Genomic DNA, 27,346 nt, shown 5'->3' on the forward strand with positions numbered 1-27,346 from the left:
TTGATTTTTTTTTTTTTAATCAATGTTGAGTTGCAGTGCAGCCCCAAGACTGTTGCGATCCGGAATAATCCAGATAAAGGTGGATCCCACAAACGTAGTCAGGGACAAACTGTCTTTACAAAAAAAAATATGTGACAGAAAGTTTAAGACTGACAAAGTACAAATTTGGTCGCTGGCACCCCGAGCCATGATAAATTCTTGCCATCCCACTTGTTAACCCTGTCGGCAATGAATCTATAATAAAGCTTTCTTATATTGACTACATAGTATGTAGACAAAGTGTGATTGTAATTTGCAATTTACAGATGATCCGATTCATCGATTAATTGCTACTGTTATCGGCGACCAGTCGATTCGCAAAATCATTGATTGTGGCGGGCAAAGGAGTGAATTATTTTTGCATCGCCCACTCTGATTGGGTAAGTGCTCATCAGTATGCTTTGTTATTTATGTGGCATTCGTAAAATTTGCCAGGGAATCCGGAAAATTAAACTAGTGTTTGCGCGTGTGTGTGTATGTGTGTCCGCATCGCCCAGTTATTTATTTATTTTCTTTTAGGGCCCCCCCCCCAAACCCCCCAGTGTACTGAATGTGTAATCTGCTACAGGAGATGATAACCGAACCTTAAAGTCAATGAGGACCAGAGACTGTTTGTGATTGGGTAAAGTATGTGTGTGTGTGTGTGCCTGTTCGTGTTTAATATAAAAACAAACTTTCGGACCCTTCTGGGCGATCAAATCAGTGTAACGTCTCCATTTGGCTTCAGCTGTTGTTTGGACTTCCATTCTGTCCAGGTAGGCCCCCCCTCACATATAGTCACTATTAAAATAATAATTTACATGCTTTATGTACCAATTGTATTTTGAATAAGATCCAATCCAAGAGAAAAAATGCGGTTGTAGTTTGCATGCTGAGAGGGTGTTTCTCTGATGAAAGAGGTGTTCTTTTGGGATGGAACACGATTTACAAGTTATACTGTAATCACCTGCACAAATGCGGTATTTTCTGGTCGAGGCAATTTTCTTGTGTACACATTAGCAATGTGTTGAAACGTGTGTTGAATGAAATCACAGTGTGCGGCATTTTAAGAATTTAAATATCAAAACAAATGTATACCGCAAATGTTCACCGATGGATTGTTTTCGATTTTCTATATTTACCAAACTATTTTTTGTAAATTATTTTTTGCAAACTATATTTCTTGGTTTCAAATATGCATACAAGACAATACAGTACATCTTTATATATAGAGTGCTTTCTCAGCAGCTGCAGCTGTAACAAAGCGCTTTACAAAACAGTTAAGAACAAAGAAAAAAAATAATATAACACAACACATTACAACACGCTATTTTTCTAAGTACCCCTCCCCCACACATACAGTACATACACACACTTATAATTGCTTCGCTACAATGCAATAATCTTATCTATTATTATTATTATGTTTGTTGTTTGTTTGTTTTTTTTGTCAAAGCTCTAACATGGTGCGCAAAGTGGCAGTGATCGGTGCAGGCCCGTCGGGTCTGAGCGCAGTCAAGTCTTGTTTGGATGAAGACTTGCATCCAACCTGCTTTGAGAGCAGCGACGACCTTGGAGGACTATGGAAGTTCAAGGTAAGGACATTTCAAAATAAAACAAAACAAAACAGAGGAATCAATTGTAATTTTATTAACTTCTGAGTGAGTTTTTAGTTTAAAAAAAATAAATAAAATTCCCTCAAAACAAGAAGATTTTTGCTCTTGGAGTCTTGCAACTGTTTTTGAAAATCATGTTTATGTAGGTTGTATAAGGAAGGGATATATGGAGCAACACAGTCAGACTGACAGAATAAAACCATACATAAAGGCAAAAATGCTTTATCCTCTCCCAACCCCCCGTCCCCCAACCCACTTTAAAAAAACTGAATCCAAAGGTCCTATCTGATTGAGAGCTTAAAGTCACAACTTGCTCAATTCTCAACCGTTTTTCACAAGGTTAACTATTTTGCTCACATTGCAGCAGGGAGGGGCCAACAGGGAGGTGGTAGCGTTTTAGACTAGGTTCATGTTTATATCTATACGTATGGTATAGTAATACAGTAAATGTCTTATTTATTGATAGAAAAAGCAAAGGGAAGCTTTTTTTTTACACCGATGTGGTTCCCCACCCCTTGCAGGAGGTGTCCGAGCCCAACCGCGCCAGCATCTATCGCTCTCTCACCATCAACATCTCCAAGGAGATGATGTGCTACAGCGACTTCCCCATCCCGGCCGACTTTCCCAATTATATGCACCATTCCAAAATCCTCAACTACTTCCGCATGTATGCCGAACACTTCAAACTGCTGCAGCACATCCGTTTCCAGGTTAAAAAAAAGAAAAATGCTTGCTCGTTGGCTCGTTCGGTTACTTGGATCAATGGTTTCCTCATACGCACGTCACTCCTCCAGACATTGGTAAAGAGCGTCAAACCGAGGCCGGATTACACCCGCACGGGCAAGTGGGAGGTGGTGACGGAGAAGCGGGACGGGAAAGAGGAGACGCACGTGTTCGACGCCGTCATCTGTTGCACGGGCCACTACACTTACCCCAACTTGCCTCTGCGGGACTTCCCGGGTAACCTTTTGTGTATGTGTGTGTGTGTGTGTGTGTGTGTGATATAATGGGCATCAACTATAGGCACATTTTTGTTATTTGCAGGCCAACTTGCTACCTCTTACCCACAAATAGGTCAATTGCATTGAAAAAAAAAGAATTTATGACGATGAATTCATGTTATTATTATTATGTTATTATTTTTAATTGTATTTAATGATTTTTTTTGGAAAAGTTTATGAAAAAAAATCTGAAAGAGACTATTGTCATTATATTAAATAATTTTTTTTTTACCAGAATAAAGAAAATATTAGGAGGTGAACTGTCAAAAATTGTGAGACTAAAACAAAACGTCAATTTCAGTAGAGAATTTTTTTCTCATTTATTCTTAAAAAAAGTGTGGGGGGGTGTTTCCCCCTCATGATCTTCTAATTAAATTTGTATAAACATTCAGACTTTGGTATGTTAAAATAAATGTTGCATGTAGGACTGGACACTTTTCAAGGCCGCTACTTCCATAGCTGGGACTACAAGGGCCCCGAAGAAATGCATGGCAAGCGCTTGGTGGTCGTGGGCATCGGCAACTCGGGCAGCGACATCGCCGTGGAGAGCAGCAAATTTGCCGAGCAGGTTGGAGGGGCTTCTCCTCTTCCCTGTTCTCTTCTCCCACTGTCGTGCTAACCGGTCCCGTGTTTCCTTCCTCTCAGGTGTACATGAGCACCCGGCGCGGGGCCTGGGTGATCCGCCAGGTGTCGGACGATGGCATTCCGGTGGACATGAAATACAACACGCGCTTTGTGCACATTCTGTTCCAACTCTTCCCCATGAGGTTTTTCAACTGGTTCGGCGAGAAGAAGCTCAACGCCATGTATGACCACACCATGTACGCCCTCAAGCCCAAACACAGGTACCAAATCAAATTGAAGGCTTTTTGAAATGTGGACTCGTCAGACCACAGCACAGGTTTTACACTTCAACCATCTCCGATGAGTACAAGAATTTTCTTTTGAATCAAATTGAAGGCTTTTTGAAATGTGGACTCGTCAGACCACAGCACAGGTTTTACACTTCAACCATCTTCGATGAGTACAAGAATTTTCTTTTGAATCAAATTGAAGGCTTTTTGAAATGTGGACTCGTCAGACCACAGCACAGGTTTTACACTTCAACCATCTCCGATGAGTACAAGAATTTTCTTTTGAATCCAAATGTATACATGATGTGTCCCGTGCACACTTTCCAGGCTTTTCAGTCAGATCCCGGTGATCAACGACGACCTGCCTTTCAAGATCCTGTCGGGTTCGGTGATCATCAAGCCCAATGTGAAAGAGATCTGCGGCTCGTCTGTGTTTTTTGAGGATGGCAGCGTCGCAGAGAAGGTTGGAATTTTTCAGGTCAATGCCCTCAAGACCAGTCGTGGGCAACATTTGAGCCTTTCTAAAACACCAACCCCCACCACACACACCCTCTCCCTCCCATTCCTGCTTTGTCAACAAAAGTGCGTTTGTTCCAGGTAGATACCATCGTGTTCGCCACTGGTTACAACTACGACTTCCCGTACTTGCCCGCCAACATTCTGTACAAGTCGGGCCACCGTGTGGGTCTGTACAAGCACGTGTTCCCTCCCACCTTGGAGCATCCCACCCTGGCCGTGGTGGGCTTCATCCACGCCCTCGGAGCCATCATGCCGCAGGCCGAGATGCAGGCGCGTTGGGCCGTGCAGGTCTTAAAAGGTCAGGCCTGTTTGACTCTTTTTTTTTTGTAATTCCTTCACAAACTGGACACTATTAGGGGAAAAAGTCATCTCAATATTTTTATTGTGCTATTTTTACATTTACATCGTTCTTATTAAATGAAGACATTTTCCACACCTCTTAATAAATGAAGATTTGTTTTCTACTCATAATACGTCTACTTTTTCTCATAACGTTGCAACTTTATTTTTCCATCATATTTAACTTCATTTAAAAAGGCATTTATTATTCTCACAAAAAAATTAATTTAGTCTGAATATTAAATTTTTTGTTGTAATATTGCAAATTTGTAAAACAAAAAAATACATTAATTTAAAATTTTTTAGATTTATTTATTTGATTTTTTAAATCTTAATATTATAAATACAATTTGGGTGAAAATAAAAATCTCAGTCCGACAACTTTTTTTCTTGTAAAATTAGGGAAAAACAACTTCTTGCACTGCATCATAAAGTACGTCTTTGCAATGAGGTTTTGCTGAGCGTACCTGAACGTTTTTGACCATAGAGACTTTTTCTTTTCATGTTCAGGACGTAAGAAGCTGCCCTCGAGCCAGGTCATGGTGAAGGCTGTGGAGAAGGACACCAAAAGCATGAAGCAAAGGTAAAAGCTGCTCACCCATTTTGCTGTGTAGCAAATCAATGCCCACTCCCCCCAACCCCCCCTGACCCCATCCCACCTTTGCTGCAGCTACATCGTGTCCAAGCTGACCCCCCTGCAAGTGGATTTTGTGACCTACATGGATGACCTGGCGGGCGAGATTGGGGCCAGGCCCAGCCTCCTGTGGCTTCTCCTCACCGACTACACGCTGTTCAAGGAGGTCCTGTGGGGGCCCGTCACCGCCTACCAGTACCGTCTGACGGGGCCCGGCAAGTGGGACGGTGCCCGGCAGGCCATCCTCACTCAGTTCCAGCGCATGTTCGAACCCCTGAAGACCAGGAAGGTCAGTGGCGAGGTTTGCGCGTTCAGTACGAGTCCTAAAAAAATATTACGTTTAATTCATTTTATCGATTCAAAATATGTACTTTGTCGTCAGTGATTTTTAAATGGCACTGAATGAATTACAGTGCCATTTAAAAAAATCTACATTCCAAATAATTATTGAAAGTTGCATACAAGTAAATTACGTTCATTTAAATTGAAAATAATCTCTACAAAAAAATGATCAAATTTAAGTTTTAAGCAAAAATGTTCCAAATCACTGCTTTAAAATACATTTAAATCACATACTATTAAATATACAAAAAACGTTTACTCTACGATACTGATGATAAAATGTCATAAATTTTAAAAAAACATGCTTTCTTGCCTAAAATGGGAGTCTGCTTACCTAACGGTAACTCCGGTTGGATGCTCATCTTCACTCCTTCTTTGTCGTCTTCACATTTTTTCTTCCCATGGCCCCCAAAAAATCAAAACATCCACGCTGAACGTGTTTGGATGTTGGCTGAAACGAGTACCTCCATGTGTTCTTGTTGTTGTTTATCGCCTGCAGGTGGAGGAAGCGAACACGACAAGCTTAGATGGCCTATTCAAGTTGAGCCTGACGCTGGTGGCGGGAGGAGCGGCGGTCTACTACATGCACGTTCGAGAGCCCACCCTCTTGCCCAACCTCATCTCCAAACTTTCCCCCCAAAAAATGTGAACCACTTTCAGTCTCAGTTTTTATTTGTTGTTTGGGGTTTCTCCCCTTTTCATTTTAACTTCACAGCAAATTCACAAGGAGAAACCCAAAGCTAAAACACATTTAGCTAAAGCACATTTATGTTTTAGCAATAAAGCGAAAAGAGGCATGACTTGAGCAACGACAAACACCCATCAGTCACATGTTCCAGTATTTTTGCTTACTTCAAATGTGGGTGGCTTACAAAACAAAAGACGCCCTGTCCTTACTTGTTTAACACATCTAAATCGAAATACCGCAAATTAAAAGCTGAAATTCCAAAGTGTTGATTCATATTCACATTTTCATCTGAAACCCAAATGTCCTCAGCATACAAGAAAAAACAAATGAACAGAGCTTGCCGCTCCACTGCTTTTCAAAGGGACTGTATACTGTGCCTGAACGTTTTCAGAAAAATCACGTTTTTCTAGCCAGAGAAACCTGTTTCCTTCCCTCTTAGGTTCATGTCATTCATATTGTGGAACACAAGGCAGCCCCCCTGGGACATTTGTAGTTTGTATGCTCTTTAATGTGTCACTATCGCTGCAAACCAGACCTCCAAGAAAACCTGCAGCCTACCATTGCATGCTTAGACAGTGTTATATGACTCTTACTTATGACTTATGACTCATGACTCTTATGACTGATGATCGTCAGAGTTGTTTTAGAAGTCAACTGAAGTGAGTTCAGCCTTGACTCATTCGCATTTATTGACAGTCAGTTGGAAAAACAAGTTTCACATTGTGACAGACAACTCAAGTCAAATACAAACAGCAAACTCCTTTTCTGCTCATTCACATGCTTATTGTCAGCCTTTTTGCTGTTGGTTTGCTGCTATTTATGTTAGCATCTGCTGTTTAATTAAAAAAAAAACAAACAAACAACATTTGAGGGTGTTTGAAAAAGATCATAAAGCAACGGTCTTAACTGCTTTCTTGTTTTTGAAATCTACTGCTTGGTTTCCACTCCAAAGATTAAGAAAGTTATGAACAAAGTAGTAGCTAGCTAGCAAATGTGTCTGTAAACTGTTTGGATTGGGGGGGGGGGGGTCACTTAATAGCCACAAAAGAAGCGACTTTTTCAATAATGGTTAGCAAATAGATAGCAAGCTAATTACTTTGTTAGCTGACAGGCTAAAAACAAAAAGAATCAAATAAACATTTTTCCAAATAACTTTGGAGAAGTGCTTGTTTGCTAGCTACTGCAGTTAATTTTTAACATCATAGCTAGCTAGGTAGTTGATTTTTTTTTTTTAATCTCCAAATTATGCTAGATTTTCCTTGAAGATACTTTGGGTCAAGAAAAAGTCAAAAAATATATACTACTTTTTCTGTAAAATTAAAAAAATGTAACTATCTTGATTATTATGACTCAAACACAAATCATTTATTGAGAAAATAATGTCAAGTTTTCTTTTGTGTCGTGCACAAATGCTCCTTTGCACCAATCACTCTGTTAGCTAACAGGATTACACGTGAAAAGAACATGCAGATGCTTTTCACTGCCGCCGTAATTTCCATTTCCTGTTCTGTTGTTATTGTGTCACATTTTGTAATTGTGTTGCTATTACAACTGAAAACTACAAAGGTTTTTGCTCAATGTATACTTTGCTTCATTTTTGTCTTTCTGAATTAAGTGTTAATCAAACTGCCAACTCCAGCTGGCACCAGAAACGAGGGCGTAGTCTGTAAGAATGATCATTTTGAATAGGTACACACACGCACAGACCAGTACATTTGACTATACTAAGAAGCCTGACAATTCACTTTAGCTTTTCTTGTGAACGGGAATGAATCCACGGGAGTTCATTTAGTGATTTTTCTTTTCATTTAGTGATTTTTTTCATTTCTTTTTTTTAGAACTACTCATATTTTCCAAGGTACTGTACTGTTCTTGCTGCATGTTGTTTGCTTTAATGCAGTTTTCTTGTTTGTGGTGCATCATTCACACTCACTGCAATGCTTGTTGTTTTGCACAAATCATTTCCACATGGAAAGACATTGTAAACATCTGTGTCGACCATGAGGAATGTTTTGGTTTTGTTTTATGGAAAATGTCCCAAAGGAATGGACAAATATGGTGAGGACATCAGTAAGTGGGAAAAACTGTCATGGAACTCAGTCGGGCTCCCGTAACAAACACACCGTCTTGAACCCCAACATGTCATCTTTTGTCTCCAGCATGGTTCAGAAGGTAGCCGTGATTGGCGCCGGGATTTCAGGCCTGACCAGCATCAAATCCTGTTTGGAAGAAGGTCTGGAGCCCACCTGCTTTGAGAGCGGTCCTGACATCGGCGGTCTATGGAGATTTAAGGTTTGCTTTCGAAACAAATACCACTCTTGGCTAAGATTTAGCCAACAACTTGTTGTCGACACATTACAGGAGGAACCGGAGCCCGGACGGGCCAATATCTACGAGTCTGTGGTACTCAACACCTCCAAGGAGAGGTTGGCCTTCAGTGACTTCCCGCCTGCTGCAGAGCTCGCCAACAACATGCACCACTCCGAGGTGCTGCTTTACCTGCGACAATACGCCCAAAACTTTGGCCTACTGCGGCACATCCACTTCCAGGTGTGTGTGTGTGTGTGTGTGTGTGTGTGTGTATAATATGAATGATTTTGTGAGAAAGCCGTAACAGAACGTTAGTTTTTGAGTTTAACCCGAACTCATCCAAATGTGCCTTTATATTGGCTTATGTTTGTCTCAAGACGGCTGTGGTCAACATTAGGCAGACTGCGGACTATGCTGACACCGGTCAGTGGGTCGTAGAGACCGAGGGGCGCTACGGGCGGCAGGAGAGTGAGGTTTTCGACGCCGTGATGGTCTGCTCGGGACTCTTCACCACCCCCAACCTGCCACTCAAAGACTTTCCAGGTACTTGTAGCTTGGCACTAACGTTTATCGGTTGAATTTATAGGAGGTGGTTACCCCACTAAAAACTTATAATCACATATAAAATATAATAATCACTTAGCAGGAGTATGAAGGAGCAAATTTACCTATTCTGACAATTTCCTTGGAAGCTGTCCTTCGTCTTTCACTGATAAGCAGCTCGCCTCTCTGCCGCCACCCTGTGGCCATTTTTGTGCTTACAAACTATGATGACGAGCTGAACATATTCATCTTGTAAGAAGTAGTGCTCACAATAATCTTTTAGAAACTCCCGAAAAATAGGACATTTTGCTGAGTTGCGTTCAAATTCAGATTGTGCTAGTACATAATCTTGCTAGCCGTTGGATTGACGTTAAAAACCATGTATTTTAGGTTGAACGCACCGGTTACAGATTTGAAGGCGTTCCTGTATTCTGATTGGCCAATCTGCTTTTCAGGATTTGAGCAATTTCTTGTCAAACGTTTGTGCACAGTTTGACAGAGATCACAGGGTCTTCTTTTTTTTTCCAATGTCCACGGTCCAGGGATAGAGAGCTTCACTGGCAAGTACTTTCACAGCCACGAATACCGACCCACTGAAGGTATGCGCGGGAAAAGAGTGGTTGTCATCGGGATTGGAAGTTCCGGAGGTGACATCGCGGTGGAGATCAGTCAGGTTGCTAAACAGGTGTGTACATAAACAGTGAGGCTTACATCTCGAACAATAAATACCCAACCGCCTTAAAAAAAAAAAATCTAAAACCTGATTGGTGAAAGAATTAACTGAGGCTGAATAACTAATTAAACTCATATTGACATTGCAATGGCCCCCCCAAAAAATCGCAGAGTACATTTTACACTAAAAAGTGTGTGTGGATTTTTTTTATCGTTGAAATTTGGCAGGGATGTTAGCAAAACTCTTTTCTGTGGAGTGTCAAATTTACCAGACACTTAATTTTACTCGACTGTGACTTTCAGTTTCACAGAACCCTCAAAATGATGATTAAACTTTGATTCTCCACATACATAGATTGGAAAGGCAAATTTTCTCGTACACAGTAAGAAAAAGATACTTTGAGCAACAGTTGTTTTCTGAATATTTTCTGAATATAAGACTGGAACCACATAAAGTAAATAAATAACAAAATAAATACCTCTGTTTCATTTTTGTCGGTCGGTCATTAGGCTTTATTTATTTTAGATATTATATATCTATATTTTATTTATATACTGTAGAGTTATATTGTTATTTAAGTGTTTACAAAGTTAACAACTCAGATTGATATATTTCATGTTGATCTATGGTGCATTTTACTTTATTTTAGTGCTAGCCTAAAGGATTTTGTTGTTTGTAATACAGATTAATTTATTGCTTGTGTTTGTTTGGGAAGAGGACCTTGAAAAAATGATTGCACCGAATCGTAATATTGAGGGCATTAAAAAAAACATTTAATGATAAAAAACAAACATTCAGCCGTAGAATTAACCACGAGATTGCGTGGTGACCTGCAGGTGTACCTGTGTTCAAGGAGCGGCGCTTGGATCACAAGCCGCGTGGGACCGCGGGGCCTCCCGGCAGACATGATGTACACATCCCGCATGGATGAGATGCTCAAAAGCCTTTTCCCTTCTCTTAGCAACAGCATAATGGAGAATAAGTTGAATCAGGTTTTTGATCATGAACTCTATGGACTGAAGCCACGACACAGGTACCAATGCCACTTTTCCTTCTGAAAGCTTTTGGAGGTAGTGTCCGAGCAGTAACGGAAAACCCGGCATTTATTTGCGTTATCGCCCAGAATCCACTCATGACAGAAAAGCGCTTTCACACAGCGACACCGCATCCTGTTTGGGTGTGACATGAGCGACACTTGTCGGAAAGTGACAAGTGCTCACAGCAAAACAGGGCGGGATAAGTGAGTGTTGGGTGTTAAACTACGCAGCCCTTTCCCAGAACCGCAGAATTCTCTTGCACACTGCCGTAGTCCTGTCTCTGTTATGGCTTTGATACTACCAGTAAAGTCAATACAAATGTTCAGCTTCATTCCCCCACCCCTCCAATTGTTGTCACCGCTATTTAAAAATAAACACATGAATAAATACATAAACAAAGTTTTGGTATTTGGGGGGACAACTGGATTATTTTCTTCAATGTACTGTACTACTATTTTTTTTCAAAAATAATTTGTGTACTCTTTCGATGATTCTGTTGGATTTTTGATATTCTTTGGTTAAAATATTACTCTGTTCCTTTTTTAAACTCTGACTTTAATATTAATGTATGACGACAAGCTTGGAAAAATAACACATTCTTGTAAGATTATGATTTTTTTTTACCGTTTATTCTGGTAAAGATTGAGGGAAAAAAAGACAAACAACAAACCTTTTTTTACTGAAATGTTCTCTTTTTTAAAAATCATAGCTTTCAACATTTGTTTTAAAATTGTAATTCCTATGGCATTTAGGGAGTCATTTTGGAGAAAAAAGTGTGTTAATCCATTCCTCTCTCTAAGAATTTCTGAGAAAAACCCTGTGGTGAGTGATGCGCTACCGGCTCGGATAATCTCAGGCCGCATTCGGTTGAAGGAAAACATCAAGGAATTCCGTGAATCCACATTGGTCTTTGCCGACGGCAGTGCTGTAGACCAGGTATGTTCGTAAAAAAACACGTGGTCACTGAAATGATCTCAGATCATAGACGCTGACAAGTGACCCGCTCAGCTCATTTGAAGGCCATTGCTAAATGAACAGCAGCACCTTCTGTGGCTCATGGACATGTGCTGCTGAACATTTACATAATATACCAGACTCTAGCTACTCAAAAAAAGTCAGAATTTGACTTAAAACCTCAAAGATAAGGGTCCAAAACACAAAACACCGATCCAGAACTGGTTAGCTTAGCATCATCAACAAAAACAGGTGGGGGGAGGTGAGATGGAACAAGACTAAACAAAGTGGCTATCTTAGCGTCATATGTTCTCAACAGCTATGAATTTACAACAAGGCAAAACTTAAAACTCAGATTTTAAGTCCACAAAATGTGAAAAGGTTCAAGAGGTATGAATACTTTTTCAAGACATTATGTATTTATTTCTTTAGGTGGACGTGGTGGTGTTCGCTACAGGGTACAAATACAGCTTCCCCTTCCTGTCACTGAACCTGCAGGAGAAGTTGGGTTTCCACCTGTGCCTCTACAAGCATGTGTTCCCACCCGGTCTCTCCAAACCTACGCTGGCAATGGTGGGCTTAATCTTCGGCCAGGGGTCACAATCACCGCTGGCAGAGATGCAGGCCCGCTGGGCCACCAGAGTTTTCAAAGGTAAAACCCCAAAATCTGGTCTGGTAAGACTTAATTGTCAGAAATTGGACCCCAATGAGATTAATAACATCGTTTTTCACGCTCTTCTGTAGGTTTAGCAAAGTTACCTACCGAGGAGAGGATGCTGGATAAAATAGCGACAGAAACAGGAACGATGAACCAAAGGTACAAGAAGAACAGCAAAGATCATTGTCAATTGTCCCCTTTGTCTTTAAAAAGGGGGTTTGTCCTCTCTTAGGTATGCCTGCTATGAGGGTACCCCCATCCAGGTGAATTACATGTCCTACCTAGATTCAGTGGCATCTCGGATCGGGGTTAAACCAAACATGGCACTGCTGCTTCTGAAAGATCCCAGATTGGCATTCCAGGTGTTGTTTGGGCCTTTCACATCCTATCAGTACCGACTGAGTGGGCCGGGTCGTTGGGCCGGGGCTCGCCAGGCCATCTTTTCTCAGTGGGACCGGGTGGTTCGGCCATTCAACAAAAAAGTGGACCCGAAAGCCCTTAAGATCAGAATGGTGCCAAGAGCGCCGTCCTCCGTAGTGGGCATGGTGCTTTTCTCGAGCGCAGCCCTGCTGTGCGGATCCTTCTACAATACATAACAGACTCTGTCTTCCAAGACTTTAAATATTTTAAACAAGTGTACTGCTAAAAATTTACATTCATGCCATTTACAAACATATTAGTTTGGAAACACAGTAACTACATGACCACAACCAAGTGCACTTTGTGTGAGGCAAAATGTTTCGCTAGCAAGCTAGTGAGTCTAACCAGTGATTCCCAAGCCTGTTTTGTCATTTGTCTCCTAAAACCTCTTGTCATACCCATTCCTGTCAACTTTTCGGAGCGCCAACCTGTATAAACTACCAAAAAAGTCCTTATAAAGAGCAAAAAATCCTTATAACATATCAAAGCATTTTGTATGTCAAAATAACGGCAGAAAAACCCCCCACGTAATTTTCAATGATATTTATTGTAGATCTCCATAATACAATGTCTGGTTAATGTCTAATCATCATTCTACTTAGTGGCATTACTGTGTTCAGAGTTGTATTCCTGCGTTACTTTTTTGAACTACCTGTTAGGTGGGGGGGGGGGGGGACAACGGATATTTTCAGAATCCGTATGATTTGTGCGATACGGCCATATACGTAAGATTCACCACAAAATCCGTATAAACTATGGCTAAACCGTATGAGTTGATAGGTATGCATACCATGAATACTTTCTCAGTCATGCTAGCACAGGCTCCGGCACACCCTCTACCCTCGTGAGGATGAGTGGCTGCGATAATGTTTGCAAGTACAGTATCTCTTACAAGGTGCTTACACACACCTGTCCATTCCCATACACGGGGAAACACTGATGTAAGTAACATGTTGAAATTGTTAGCGAGCTAGCTATCTCATCAACATGTTGCTTTGATAGTTAGCAAGCTACCTATCATTGTTGGTAATGTGAATACATTCTGCTGTAGAAAAATGCTGGGCGGTTGGCTCTTTTGTTTGGGGTTATGGTTCTCTATTTTATTTTATTTGCATTTATGCATTGTTTTTGAAGTCAACTGAAGTGAGTTCAGCCTCGACTCATTCGCATTCATTGACAGTCAGGTGGAAAAACAAGTTTCACATTGTGACAGACAACTCAAGTCAAATACAAATTCCTTTTCTGTTCATTCAAAAGCTTATTGTTAGCCTTTTTGCTGTTGGCTTCCTGCTATTTATGTTAGCATATGCTAGAAACAAAAACAAAAATGAAAATGTGAGGGTTTTTGAAAAAGAGCATAAAGCTACGGTCTTAACTGCTTTCTCTTGTTTTTGGAATCTGCTGCTTGCTTTCCACTCCAAAAATTAAGAAAAGTATGAACTAAGTAGTAGCTAGCTAGCAAATGTGTCTGTTAGCTGGCTGGATTTACGGGAGAAAAAGCCACTTAATAGCCACAAAATATGTGACTTTTTTCAATCATAGTTAGCAAGTAGATAGCAAGCTACCGTAATTAATTTGTTAGTTGACAGGCAAACCAAAAAAAACAATCCAATAAACATTTTTACAAATAATTTTGGATAAATGTTTGTTTGCTCGCGACAGCAGATCATTTTTAACATCATAGTTAGCTCGATTGTTGGATTTCTTTTTTAATCTCCGAATGATGGTAGATTTTCCTTGAAGATACAGTATTTTGTATGAAGAAAAAGTCTAAAAACGATTCTACTTTTTCTGTTACTACTAATTAAAAAAATGTAACTATCTTGATAAAAGTTTTGTCTTTTACTCAAACACACAGCATTTATTTATCAAACAATGTGTTATTTTGTGTGGGGCACAAATGCTCCTTTGTACCAATCACTCTGTTAGCTAACAGGATTATACGTGAAAAGAACATCCAGATGCTTTTCACTGCCGCCGTAATTTCCAATTCCTGTTCTGTGATTATTGTGTCACACTTTGTAACTGCGTTGCTGTTACAACTAAAAACTACAAAGGTTTTTGCTCAATTTATACTTTGCTTCATTCCTGTCTTCCTGAATTAAGTGTTCATCAAACTGCCAACTCCATCTGGCAACAGAAACGAGGGTGTGGTCTGTAAGAATGATAATTTTGAAAAGGCACACACACGCACAGACCCGTACATTTGACTATACTAAGAAGCCTGACAATTCACTTTTCTTGTAAACAGGAATGAATCCATGGGAGATACATTTGTGATTTATTTGAGGACTACGTATCTTTTCCAAGGTACTGTACTGTTTTTGCTGCGTGTTGTTTGCTTTAGTGCCGTTTTCTTGTTTGTGGTACGTCAGCCACACTCACTGTCATGCTTGTTGTTTTGCACAAATCATTTCCACATGGAAAGACATTGTAAACATCTGTGTCGACCATGAGGAATGTTTTGGTTTTGTTTTATGGCAAATGGCCCAAATAAAAGACAAATAAAGGAAGTGACAAATATGGTGAGGACATCAGAAAGTGGGAAAAACTCATGGAACTCAGTCGAGCTCCCGTAACAAACACACCGTCTTGAACCCCAACATGTCATCTTTTGTCTCCAGCATGGTTCAGAAGGTAGCCGTGATTGGCGCCGGGATTTCAGGCCTGACCAGCATCAAATCCTGTTTGGAAGAAGGTCTGGAGCCCACCTGCTTTGAGAGCGGTCCTGACATCGGCGGTCTATGGAGATTTAAGGTTTGCTTTCGAAACAAATACCACTCTTGGCTAAGATTTAGCCAACAACTTGTTTTCGACACATTACAGGAGGAACCGGAGCCCGGACGGGCCAATATCTACGAGTCTGTGGTACTCAACAGCTCCAAGGAGAGGTTGGCCTTCAGTGACTTCCCGCCTGCTGCAGAGCTCGCCAACAACATGCACCACTCCGAGGTGCTGCTTTACCTGCGACAATACGCCCAAAACTTTGGCCTACTGCGGCACATCCGCTTCCAGGTGTGTGTGTGTGTGTGTGTGTATAATATGAATGATTTTGTGAGATTGTGCAGAGAGGAATGGTCGGGGAAAAAAAACATTGAAACGTAAGAAATACTCCTTAACCTGGCGTACCAATCGTTCGGCGCACTGTATGCAGAAATTTCACAGAATTTATTCCATTTAGGAATAAAGTCGTAACAGAACGTTCATTTTTAAGTTTAACCCAAACTCATCCAAATGTGCCTTTATATTGGCTTATGTTTGTCTCAAGACGGCTGTGGTCAACATTAGCCAGACTGCGGACTATGCTGACACCGGTCAGTGGGTCGTAGAGACCGAGGGGCGCGACGGGCGGCAGGAGAGTGAGGTTTTCGACGCCGTGATGGTCTGCGTGGGACATTTCACCACCCCCAACCTGCCACTCAAAGACTTTCCAGGTACCCACCCCGTCATTAATTGCGAGAGTGAACCTCACTATTTGTGGAGCTTAGGGAGCTTGGCACTAACGTTTATCGGTTGAATTTTCAGGAGGTGGTTACCCCACTAAAAACTTTAATAATCACTTAGCAGGAGTATGACCTTCTTTGCAAATTCACCTATTCTCAGAATTTCCTTGGAAGCTGTCCTTCGCCTTTCACTGAAAAGCAGCTCGCCTCTCTGCCGCCACCTTGTGGCCATTTTGGTGCTTAGAACTATGATAACATGAGCTGAAGATCTTTATATTGTAAAAAGTAGTGCTCACTGTAATTCATTCATTCATTCATTCATCTTCCGAAACGCTTGATCCTCACTAGGGTCGCGGGGGGTGGTGGAGCCTATCCCAGCTGTCTCTGGGCAGTAGGCGGGGGACACCCTGAATCGGTTGGCAGCCAATCGCAGGGCACACAGAGACGAACAACCATCCATGCTCACACTCACACCTAGGGACAATTTAGAGTGCTCAATGAGCCTGCCACGCATGTTTTTGGAATGTGGGAGGAAACCGGAGCACCCGGAGAAAACCCACGCAGCCCCGGGGAGAACATGCAAACTCCACACAGGAAGGCAATTCAATTGAATTGAATACAACTTTATTGTCAAATGTGCTGTACGAACTGTATGTGTAACATACAGCACAGATGAAATTTCTTCCCTCTCAACATAAAACAAGTAATCTTTTAGAGACCCTCGAAAAAGAGGATATTTTGCTGAGTTGCGTTCAAATTCAGATTGCGTTTGTACAGGATTTTGCTAGCCACTTGGAATGATGTTAACAACCATTATTTTAGGTAGAACGCATTGGTTACCCCGGATCAGACTTGAAGGTGATCCTGTATTCTGATTGGCCAGTCTGCTTTTCGAGATGCAGCAATTTCTTCTCAAACGTTTGTGCACAGCTTGACAGAGATCACTGGTTCTTTTTCTTTCTTTCTTTTTTTTTCAATGTCCACGGTCCAGCTATAGAGAGCTTCATTGGCAAGTACTTTCACAGCTGGGAATACCGAAACGCTGAAGATATGCGCGAGAAAAGAGTGGTTGTCATCGGGATTGGAAGTTCTGGAGGTGACATCGCGGTGGAGATCAGTCAGGTTGCTAAACAGGTGTGTACTTAAACAGTGAGGCTTCATACCTGTCAACTCATACGGTTTAGCCATAGTTCATACGGATTTTGTGGTGAATCTTACGTATATGGCCGTATCGCACAGATCATACGGATTCTGAAAATGTCCGTTTGTTTTTTTTTCCCCTAACAGGTAGTTCCGTTTGCTTTTGTCTACTCGAATGCTTTAATTTCCGGTAACTTTCCAGTTAATTACGTCGTTCCTAGTTGAAAACATTCACTGCATACTTCGGTAGTGTACAAACAAGTTCTACAAGGAAACAAATATATCGTTCATATTGCGCAATGGAACCAACAAGAAAGAGAAGTAAAACGAAGCACAATGGAAGGTTTCTTCAAGAATGGATATCGCAGTTTAATGGCGCAATAATGCCTGGTAAGACAGAAATATATGCTCATTGCACAATTTGCAAACGCAAAGTAAAAGTTCTTGCATCTGGAGTTCATGATGTGAAAGAACATTTGAAGTCTAACTTGCACCAAAGGAATGCCCGAGAATCACAAAAGCAGCCAAGTATGAGAATGCGAAGTAAAAGTTCTTGCATCTGGAGTTCATGATGTGAAAGAACATTTGAAGTCTAACTTGCACCAATGGAATGCCCGAGAATCACAAAAGCAGCCAAGTATGATGCAATTCACGAAGGATTACACAACCAGTGCTCCAAAGGATATCCTTAGTAAATATCATTGAAAATGTCGTGGGTTTTTTTCTATCGTTATTTTGACATATAAAATGCTTTGGTATGTTATAAGGATTTTTTTGGTAGTTTATACAGGTTGGCGCTCTGAAAAGTTGACAGGTATGAGGCTTACACCTCAAACAATAAATACCCGACCACACCTTTTTTTTTTCAATCTCAAACCTGATCGGTGAAAGAATTAACTGAATAATTAATTAAACTCATATTGACATTGCAATGGCCACAGTAAATTTCACGCAGTACACTTTACACACAAAAGTGTGTGTGGATTTTTTTTTTAATAATAATTGAAATTTGAACACATATTTTCACTTGACAGTGACTTTCCGTTTCACAGAACCCTCAAAATGATGATTAAAATTTGATTTTCCACCTACATAGATCGGAAAGACAAATTCTCTCGTTCACAGTAAAAAAAAAAAACCTTGAGCAATTTTTTTCTGAATATTTTCTTCAAAGTGTCAATTTTACTCTGTTTGGACTGGAACCACATAAATTAAATGTGTTTCATTTTTTTCAGTCGGTCATTCGGCTTTATTTATTTTAGATATTGTATATGTATGTATATTTTATTTATATATAAAACTGTAGAGTTATAGTGTTATTTCAGTGTTTTAACAACTCAGATTGATATCTTTCATGTTGATTTGTGGAACATTTTACTTAATTTTAGTGTTAACCTAAAGGATTTTTGTTGTACGTAATAAAGATTAATTTAATTGCTTGTGTTTGTTTGGGAAGAGGACCTTGAAAAAATGATTGCACCGAATCGTAATATTGAGGGCAAAAAACCCCCCCAAAAACTTTCAGCCATAGAATTAACCATGAAATTGCATGGTGACCTGCAGGTGTACCTGTGCTCAAGGAGCGGCGCATGGGTCATAAGCCGCGTGGGACCGCGGGGCCTCCCGGTGGACATGATGTATACATCCCGCAAGAATGAGATGCTCAAAAGCCTTTTCCCTTCTCTTAGCAACAGGATAATGGAGAATAAGTTGAATCAGGTTTTTGATCATGAACTCTATGGACTGAAGCCACAACACAGGTACCAATGTCACGTTTCCTTCTGAAAGCTTTTGGAGGTAGTATCCGAGCTGTAATGGAAGACCCTGTATTTATTTGCTTTATCAAACAGAATCCAGTCAGGACAGAAAAGCGCTTTCACGCTTCTGTCAAGGGTGGGGGCGGGGGGGGGGGGGGGGGGCAGCCAGATTATTTTCTTCAACATAGTGCTATTTTTCCAAAAATAATTAGTGTAATTTTATGATAATTCGGTTGGATTTTTGATATTCTTTTGTTCAAATATTACTCTGTTCCTTTGTTAAACTCTGACTTTAATATTAATGTATTACGACAAGCTTGGAAAAATAAGACGTTCTTGTAAGTGTCACGTTGCGAGGTGGTGGTGGACCCCAAAAAGCAGGCAGGAGAGAGGAGCAGGGTGTATTTGAAGAAGTGTATTTAAAACAAGAAAACTAAATAACAATGAACTAAACATGACTGAAACAAACATGAAAGTAGCAAGAAGCAACAGCAATCAACACAGCATGGCAGTAGCAATAGCAAACAATGACCCAACACTGAGTGTTCGGGCTGGGAGTCCTTTTAAAGCCCTAATTAGTTATGACCAACAGGTGTGCAGCTGCCAGGGGAGCCCTACAGTGCCACCTGTTGGTCCCTAAACCGAATCATGACAGTAAGATTATGATTTTTTTTAACCGTTTGTTCTTGTAAAGATTGTGGGAAAAAAAGACGAACAACAAACCTTTTTTTACTCAAATTATTATTATTTTTTTAATCATAGCTTTCAATTTTTTTTAATTGTAATTCCTATGGCATTTAGGGAGTCATTTTGGAGAAAAAAAGTGTGTTAATCCATTCCTCTCTCAAAGTATTTCTGAGAAAAACACCGTGGTGAGTGATGCGCTACCGGCTCGGATAATCTCAGGCCGCATTCGGTTGAAGGAAAACATCAAGGAATTCCGTGGATCCACATTGGTCTTTGCCGACGGCAGTGCTGTAGACCAGGTATGTTCGTAAAAAAACACGTGGTCACTGAAATGATCTCACATCATAGACGCTGTTGTTCCCAAGCTGACAAGTGACCCGCTAAGCTCATTTGAAGGCCATTGCTAAATGAACAGCAGCACATTCTGTGGCTCATGGACATGTGCTGCTGAACATTTACATTGTACATAATACACCAGACTCTAGCTACTCAAACAAAGTCAGAATTTGACTTAAAACCTCAAAAATAAGGGTCCAAAGCACAAAACACCAATCCAGAACTGGTTAGCTTAGCATCATCAACAAAAACAGGTGGGGGGAGGTGAGATGGAACAAGACTAAACAAAGTGGCTATCTTAGCGTCATATGTTGATATGTATGTATGAATTTACAACAAGGCAAAACTTAAAACTCAGATTTTAAGGCCACAAAATGTGAAAAGGTTCAAGAGGTATGAATACTTGTTCAAGACACTATGCATTTATTTATTTAGGTGGACGTGGTGGTGTTCGCAACAGGATACAAATACAGCTTCCCCTTCCTGTCACCGAACCTGCAGGAGAAGTCGGGTTTCCACCGGTGCCTCTACAAGCATGTGTTCCCACCCAGTCTCTCCAAACCTACGCTGGCAATGGTGGGCTTAATCTTCGGCCAGGGGTCACAATCACCACTGGCAGAGATGCAGGCCCGCTGGGCCACCAGAGTTTTCAAAGGTAAAACCCCAAAATCTGGTCTGGTAAGACTTAATTGTCAGAAATTGGACCCCAATGAGATTAATAACATCGTTTTTCACGCTCTTCTGTAGGTTTAGCAAAGTTACCTACCGAGGAGAGGATGCTGGATGAAATAGCGACAGAAACAGGAACGATGAACCAAAGGTACAAGAAGAACAGCAAAGATCATTGTCCATTGTCCGCTTTGTCTTTAAAAGGGGGGTTTGTCCTCTCTTAGGTACGCCTGCTATGAGGGTACCCCCAAGCAGGTGAATTACATGTCCTACCTGGATTCAGTGGCATCTCGGATCGGGGTTAAACCAAACATGGCACTGCTGCTCCTGAAAGATCCCAGATTGGCATTTCAGGTGTTTTTTGGGCCTATCACATCCTATCAGTACCGACTGAGCGGGCCGGGTCGTTGGGCCGGGGCTCGCCAGGCCATCTTTTCTCAGTGGGACCGGGTGGTTCAGCCATTCAACAAAAAAGTGGACCCGAAAGCCCTTAAGATCAGAATGGTGCCAAGAGCGCCGTCCTCCGTAGTGGGCATGGTGCTTTTCTCAAGCGCAGCCCTGCTGTGCGGATCCTTCTACAATACGTAATGGACTCTGTCTTCCAAGACTTGAAATATTTTAAACGAGTGTACTGCTAAAAATTTACATTCATGCCATTTACAAACATATTAGTTTGGAAACACAGTAACTACATGACCACAACCAAGTGTACTTTGTGTGAGGCAAAATGTTTCGCTAGCAAGCTTGTGATTCCAAAGCCTGTTTTGTCATTTGTCTTCCAAAACCTCTCATCATACCATGAATACTTCATCAGTCATGCTAGCACAGGCTCCGGCACACCCTCTACCCTCGTGAGGATGAGTGGCTGCGATAATGTTTCCAAGTACAGTACCTCTTACAAGGTGCTTACACACACCTGTACTTTCCCATATATGGGGAAACACAGATATAAGTAACGTGAGGTAAGAAATGTAGTAGTAACGTGAGGTGGAGAAATAAGTAGTCAGTAAGACGTCAGCTGTGTTGCCCACAAAGCAGGGTTCAGTAAAAGGTTCCAAAGATTTTTGCAGAATCTCTGCATTTTGAGTTTTTTTGGTATAAATGTATGGGTCCATTCGATTTTGCTCCCAAATTAGTAAATTATGCTTGAATTACTCAAGTGTCGCAACAAAATTCATGCGCATTGTATTCATTTTTCAGTGGAAATAAAATGTTTAGATTGAAGATATGGACCAACAAAACATTGATTAAAAAAAAGAACTGCGTTATTTAAAAAAAATAAAATCACTTTTAAAGGGTTAATATCTCAATGTCTTATTTAAATGCTTCTTTTAATAAATATATATATATATATATAATTTTTGGCAGTCTTTTTTTTTTTTTAAATATACTGATGTACTTTTTATAAAATAAACTACCGGTATTTAAAAAGACTTTTTTGACCTGACATATTTAACTGTATGGCAAAAATGTACTGTATGACAAAAGTAACATTTATCATGTCATGCAGCTGCCCAGTGGCCCAGTGGTTAGCGCGTCGACCTAACAGTGCAGAGGTACCGGGTTCAATTCCAGCGCCGGCCTCCCTGTGTTGAGTTTGCATGTTTTCCCCGTGCCTATGTGGATTTTTTCCCACATTCCAAAAAACATGCATGACCGACTGATTGAACACTCCAAATTGTCCCTAGGTCTGAGTGTTAGCGCAGATATGTCCCCCACCTACTGCCCGAAGACAGCTGGGATAGGCTGAAGCACGGCCCGTGACCCTTGAGGATAAAGTCGTTCAAAAAATGGATGGATGGATAAAATGTGAAGCGATAGTTAATGTTCACATTAATCACTCCCTATAAAAGTTTTGATGGTTGTGTTCCAGGGGCGTGCAGAGGGTGGGGCTAGCAGGGCCACTCCCCCCATGAAAAAAAGCAGAGAAACAGAAAAACAAAGTCAGTTAATTAGTTGCTGCGCTTCAGTTGAAGGTCTATCAGTCGGCAACATGGCTCTGACGGTAGCCGTGATTGGCGCTGGGCCCTCGGGTCTGACCAGCGTCAAGTCCTGCTTGGATGAAGGTCTGAAGCCCACCTGCTTTGAGAGTGGCCCTGACATCGGTGGTCTGTGGAGATTCAAGGTGAGGGTCAGCTAGCCTTATTGCCTTACCACACGTCTTGTATATATAAAAAAAAGAATCTGAATGAAGTTGATTGTTAAAATACAACCTTCTATCTTTTCTTCTACAAAGTATAGAACACACATTTTAGTCGTGAATGTCATTCATTCTCAGTTGTTTGTCATCGGCTCATTGGATTTGCGGTTATTGTCTGTTCTATTAAACTCGGAAATGGGAAAATTCTGACGTTCGACCAAAAAATGTTAAGTACCGGTACTCTGTCTTGGCACTATGGTGGATGTGGTGGTGTTCACTAGAGAACTAGCATTTACGCTAAGTCTGGCCCATTTACACCGTTGTGTTGATTAATGTGCGCTGTCGCAATGAATTAAAGAAATAATAGTAATCGCTGTCCCTGAAAGAGTTAAATATAAAGTAAAACGAGAAATGTCCAACTTGGGCTGGTTTTTCACAGTATTACGTTTTGGTCCATGTTTGTTGGCTGGCCAGTTACTTTTCAACCTTTAGCTTAGTCGGGTCACAGCACATTTGGATCACATGAGTAACATATCTAGTTATTTAATGTTCATTAGGTTATCTGTTGTTGCAAAATGAGAAATGATTTGATTAAAATGTGATTTTACTGAGATTGTATCAAATATGTCCAATTTTTTGCTTATAATCCCTAGCCATCAACTTTATTTGACAAATTTTGTTCATATCAATTCTTTGCACCTTCTATTGCACAGCAATGGCCAATTTTCCTAATCCTGTAATCTGGGATTCTTGCAGGAGGAACCAGAGCCGGGTCGAGCCAACATTTATCAGTCGGTGATCATCAACAGCTCCAAAGAGATGATGACCTTCAGCGACTTCCCGCCGCCGGCCCACCTCCCCAACAATATGCACCACTCCGAGGTGCTGCTCTACCTGCGCCTCTACGCCCAGTCCTTCAATTTGATGCAGCACATCCGCTTCAAGGTGGGGCATCACAAACTTGCCAGGCGAAATCAGAAATCAGAATAATAATTTTTTAAAGGAATTTTGGTTGGCAAATTTAATTCAGTTTTTTTACACCATATTTGTGGGCCGTGTCTCCATCGTGTGCCTTCAGACTGCTGTGGTGGATGTGAGGCGGACTCCAGACTTTGCAGCCACTGGTCGTTGGGAAGTGGAGACCAAGCGGTGCGACGGCCAGCGGGAGAGTCACATTTTTGACGCCGTGATGGTCTGCACGGGACACTACACCACGCCGCACCTGCCCCTCACTGACTTCCCGGGTACGAGCTGCTTCTATGCTAGCACTGGGATCCCATCGATTACAGCAGCGGTCACCAAGCTTTTTTTGCCCCACGGACTGGTTTAATGTCAGAAAATATTTTCAGGAACCAGCCTTTAAGGCCGGTTAAATACAACAAAAAATATGATATGACTTGAATCAATTGTAGATCCATTCATTAATTTGCAAATGGTTCCAAGAGCATAAAATAATTCATCCATCCATCCATCCATCCATCCAGCCAGCCTGTCTTGTTTTGTTTGGTTTGCTTTCAGGTATAGAGTACTTTGAAGGCAAATATTTCCACAGCTAGGAATACCGCAGCCCTGAGGGTCTGCAAGGGAAACGGGTGATGGTGGTCGGCATGGGGAACTCGGGCGGCGACATCGCCGTGGATATCAGTCGAGTTGCCGAGAAGGTAACAGCCGTCTGCGGATGTCGGTGGAGAAGCTATCTTTCATCTCGCTTCTGTTTGTGCCGAGCGTGCAGGTGTACCTCAGCACCAGGAGCGGAGCGTGGGTGGTGGGTCGCGTGGGTCCCGGTGGCCTCCCAAGGGACCTCATTGGGAACTCCCGGATAGACGGGTTGAAGAGGAAGCTGTTTCTTTCATGGGTCAACCAGATGACAGAAAAGAAGCTCAATCGGTATTTTGATCACCGACTGTATGGAATCAAACCAAAACACAGGTAAGGCGATTGAATGTAGAAAGTGAACCGTGATATGATGAGAGACGAAAACTTATTAAGTTGATATAGATTATAAGAGTAACTGACTGCTATAACGTGCCGTGGTGCTGTCAGCTTTTACTCTCAGATTCCTGTGGTGAATGACGACCTGTCGGCTCGCATCATCTCAGGGCGCGTCGAGGTCAAACCCAATCTCAAATCCTTCAACGGTTCGGATGCCATCTTTGATGATGGTACCATAGTTCACAAGGTGAGCGTCGAGCCATTACATAGTGCCCTGAAGTGATTCCTAACCATTCTTATGTCATTACAAATACGTTTGGTTACAAAAACATACCCGCCCGGCGTATTGTGACATGTGGTGTAATTAAACATTCTTCCACTAGAGGGCAGAATGTAAAATAAACCTCTGTATCAACTGATTGCCACTCACACAACAGAATAAGTTTCTGCGAGTTTACCGTCTTTGCGTTCAATTGAACGAGACCAGACCTCAAACTGGAAAAGTTAATTTTGGGGTCAATTAAGACAAGATCACAATGGCTACCATATGAATACTCTGTCATATTTATGTTTGGTGATGTGCCAGTGGATTGCAACCTCTCGTTTGTGTGGCAAGGTGGACGTGGTGGTGTTCGCCACAGGCTACAACTACAGCTTCCCTTTCCTGCCCCCCGACCTGCAGGACAAGTGCGGTCAGGGCCCCCAACACCGCCTCTACCGCCACGTGTTTGCGCTAGGCCTAACCTCGCCCACGCTAGCCGTGGTCGGCTTGATCGACGGCTTCGGCGCCGTCAACCTTCTGGCAGAGTTGCAGGCTCGCTGGGCCACGCGCGTTTTTAAAGGTAATCCAGAGATGAAAGGAACTCAGCTGCCTATTTCAGAACAGAGTCTGTTCATTTTAAATTTCCTCGACCCTGTCATGGTGTGCTGAGAACAAAGGAAGCCTGCGTAAGGCATTCCATGGGACAAAGAAAGTCCGATAGCCACTTGCCTATATACTCCAGCCGCACTGTGAAGCATTCAGATTTTGTACATCCACCACTGTTTTCTTACAGTATGTGTCCTGATGCAGGTTTGATAAGTCTCCCCACACAGGAAGCCATGATGGAGGACATCAAGAGAGAAAGGGCCAAAAGGTGCAAACGGTATGGCGCACCATTGGTTATAGTTGTGTCCATTTTTATAAATATTACTATTTACAGTAAATTTACCAATTTATTTTAAAAATGTTAAATGTTAAATTAAAAAATTGATTATTATTTTTAATATTTTATAATAAATGAATTAATCTATTATTTAATCAACTGAATTTAAAATGTTCAGTGTGTGTTTATTTTACTTTTTTATTTACTGCAATTAATAAACAAATGAAGTAAAAAAAAATAGAATGTTGCATTTTTTCAGATTTTTGTGATATGCATGATACATTAATTCACAAATTACTTAAAAATGCTAAATGTACAAATATTTGTTGACTATTCTTTATTTTAATTAAAAAGTGAAAATTGGTTTTAACATTTTGTTTGCAAGACCTAATTATTTATTTTATTAATTTCATTTGCAATAAATCTAACTTGAAAATACATGTTTAAAATTGTTTATATGACTAATGTTGTATTTTGACATTAACCAACAATTTGATCGTATGTAATAAAACTTTTAAAGGTTTGTTTTTTTAACAAATGCTTTTTATGTTATTTATAATCAGTCAAACAACTGTTTAATTAAGATATTTTTAGAACCCAATTGTCAGAAGTAACATCTACATGAAATACAAACATGCCAGGACTCTTGTTTAAGTTTTTTTCTTGATTTTAGTTTTACTGATGGCAAGAATAACCCACTGCTGGTGGACGTCCTGCCGTACATGGATTCTCTGGCCGTGGAGGCCGGGGTTCGACCTAACATCTTGCGACTCTTTCTCAGCGACCCCAAGCTGGCTTGGCATGTGCTGCTGGGTCCGTGCACCCCGTATCAGTACCGCCTGATCGGACCGGGAAAGTGGGACGGAGCCCGCCGGGCTATTCTCACCCAATGGGAGCGTGTGCACACACCATTCCGAGCCCGGCAAGCAGAATCGGGACCACCGACAGCAATGATATCTTATGGCCTCATCGGGTTTTTGACAGGCGCCACCATACTGACTTTTTGCTTCTACAAGAATCTTCATCTTAAAATTTCCTGTTTTTTCTCTTAGAACAGTTTCAGATGTTTTTATGGTCAAGCAGCCCAATTGAATTTTTTTTAATATTCATGTACATATCATCTTCTAGTAAGAACTCTTTTTTTTGGGTCCAAGTTGCACATTTCATTTTAGCCATAAAACACTGACAGAACACACAAATATATGTATTAAATGGCAAATATACCGTGGATGTAAAAAAGTCTCCACACCCCTATGCAGGTTTTTATGAAATAAAAGCTGAGACCAAGACAAAGATGAATCATTTCAAATACTTTTCCTGCCATGAATGTGTTCTGTAACTTTCACAACTCAATTTTGTTCATCAAAAACTATTTGTGTACAGGTTATAATTCGTACATATTGAATTAAAATAGTGTTTCTTTTATTTTCTTATTTTCAACAGCAATAAAACGTAAATTCTGTCCTCGTCATTACTAATTTATTTGATTGT

The 27,346-nt window shown here is 41.1% G+C and overlaps 3 protein-coding genes and 1 long non-coding RNA gene across 16 annotated transcripts; 3 read left to right on the plus strand and 1 right to left on the minus strand.

Annotated features, from left to right (window-relative positions):
- The first annotated feature begins 647 nt into the window (after positions 1-647).
- Positions 648-6,269, plus strand: LOC127605599 (flavin-containing monooxygenase 5-like). Its single transcript, XM_052073236.1, has 11 exons — positions 648-794; positions 1,475-1,613; positions 2,156-2,344; positions 2,429-2,594; positions 3,061-3,203; positions 3,281-3,480; positions 3,817-3,952; positions 4,087-4,306; positions 4,858-4,930; positions 5,018-5,270; positions 5,823-6,269. Exons 2-11 carry the CDS (start codon positions 1,482-1,484, stop codon positions 5,970-5,972), a joined length of 1,662 nt encoding a protein of 553 aa, XP_051929196.1. The 5' UTR covers positions 648-794; positions 1,475-1,481; the 3' UTR covers positions 5,973-6,269.
- Positions 6,270-7,896: 1,627 nt separating this feature from the next.
- On the plus strand, positions 7,897-27,148 carry LOC127605595 (flavin-containing monooxygenase 5-like). Of its 13 annotated transcripts, none has more exons than XM_052073223.1 (10): positions 7,901-8,303; positions 8,373-8,561; positions 8,699-8,864; positions 9,407-9,549; positions 10,374-10,570; positions 11,375-11,510; positions 11,961-12,180; positions 12,273-12,345; positions 12,419-12,548; positions 20,993-21,940. In XM_052073223.1, the coding sequence occupies exons 1-10, from the start codon at positions 8,019-8,021 to the stop codon at positions 21,224-21,226; spliced, it is 1,773 nt and encodes a 590-aa protein (XP_051929183.1). In that variant the 5' UTR covers positions 7,901-8,018; the 3' UTR covers positions 21,227-21,940. The 13 variants fall into 13 exon arrangements, 12 of the variants coding, with proteins under 12 accessions (XP_051929187.1, XP_051929189.1, XP_051929190.1 ...); XM_052073219.1 differs by having other exon boundaries at positions 7,903-8,303; positions 12,419-12,449; positions 20,894-21,940; XM_052073225.1 differs by lacking the exons at positions 7,901-8,303; positions 8,373-8,561; positions 8,699-8,864; ... (5 more) ...; positions 12,419-12,548; positions 20,993-21,940 and adding exons at positions 14,735-14,916; positions 15,231-15,363; positions 15,433-15,621; ... (5 more) ...; positions 25,783-25,855; positions 26,529-27,148.
- LOC127605617 (uncharacterized) lies at positions 12,931-13,803 on the minus strand. The gene is made up of 2 exons (XR_007963625.1): positions 13,287-13,803; positions 12,931-13,254 (listed from the first exon to the last, which is right to left on the minus strand). It is a non-coding gene; the product is annotated as an uncharacterized LOC127605617 (long non-coding RNA).
- LOC127605608 (flavin-containing monooxygenase 5-like) lies at positions 22,555-24,729 on the plus strand. Its single transcript, XM_052073246.1, is given in 5 exon segments — positions 22,555-22,763; positions 23,535-23,723; positions 23,857-24,022; positions 24,297-24,439; positions 24,511-24,729. Coding segments are annotated over 5 exon segments (831 nt in total). The 5' UTR covers positions 22,555-22,631; the 3' UTR covers positions 24,712-24,729.
- Positions 27,149-27,346: the final 198 nt, after the last annotated feature.

The sequence above is a fragment of the Hippocampus zosterae genome, chromosome 8 (assembly GCF_025434085.1).
Source record: "Hippocampus zosterae strain Florida chromosome 8, ASM2543408v3, whole genome shotgun sequence".
Classification (NCBI taxonomy): Eukaryota; Metazoa; Chordata; class Actinopteri; order Syngnathiformes; family Syngnathidae; genus Hippocampus; species Hippocampus zosterae.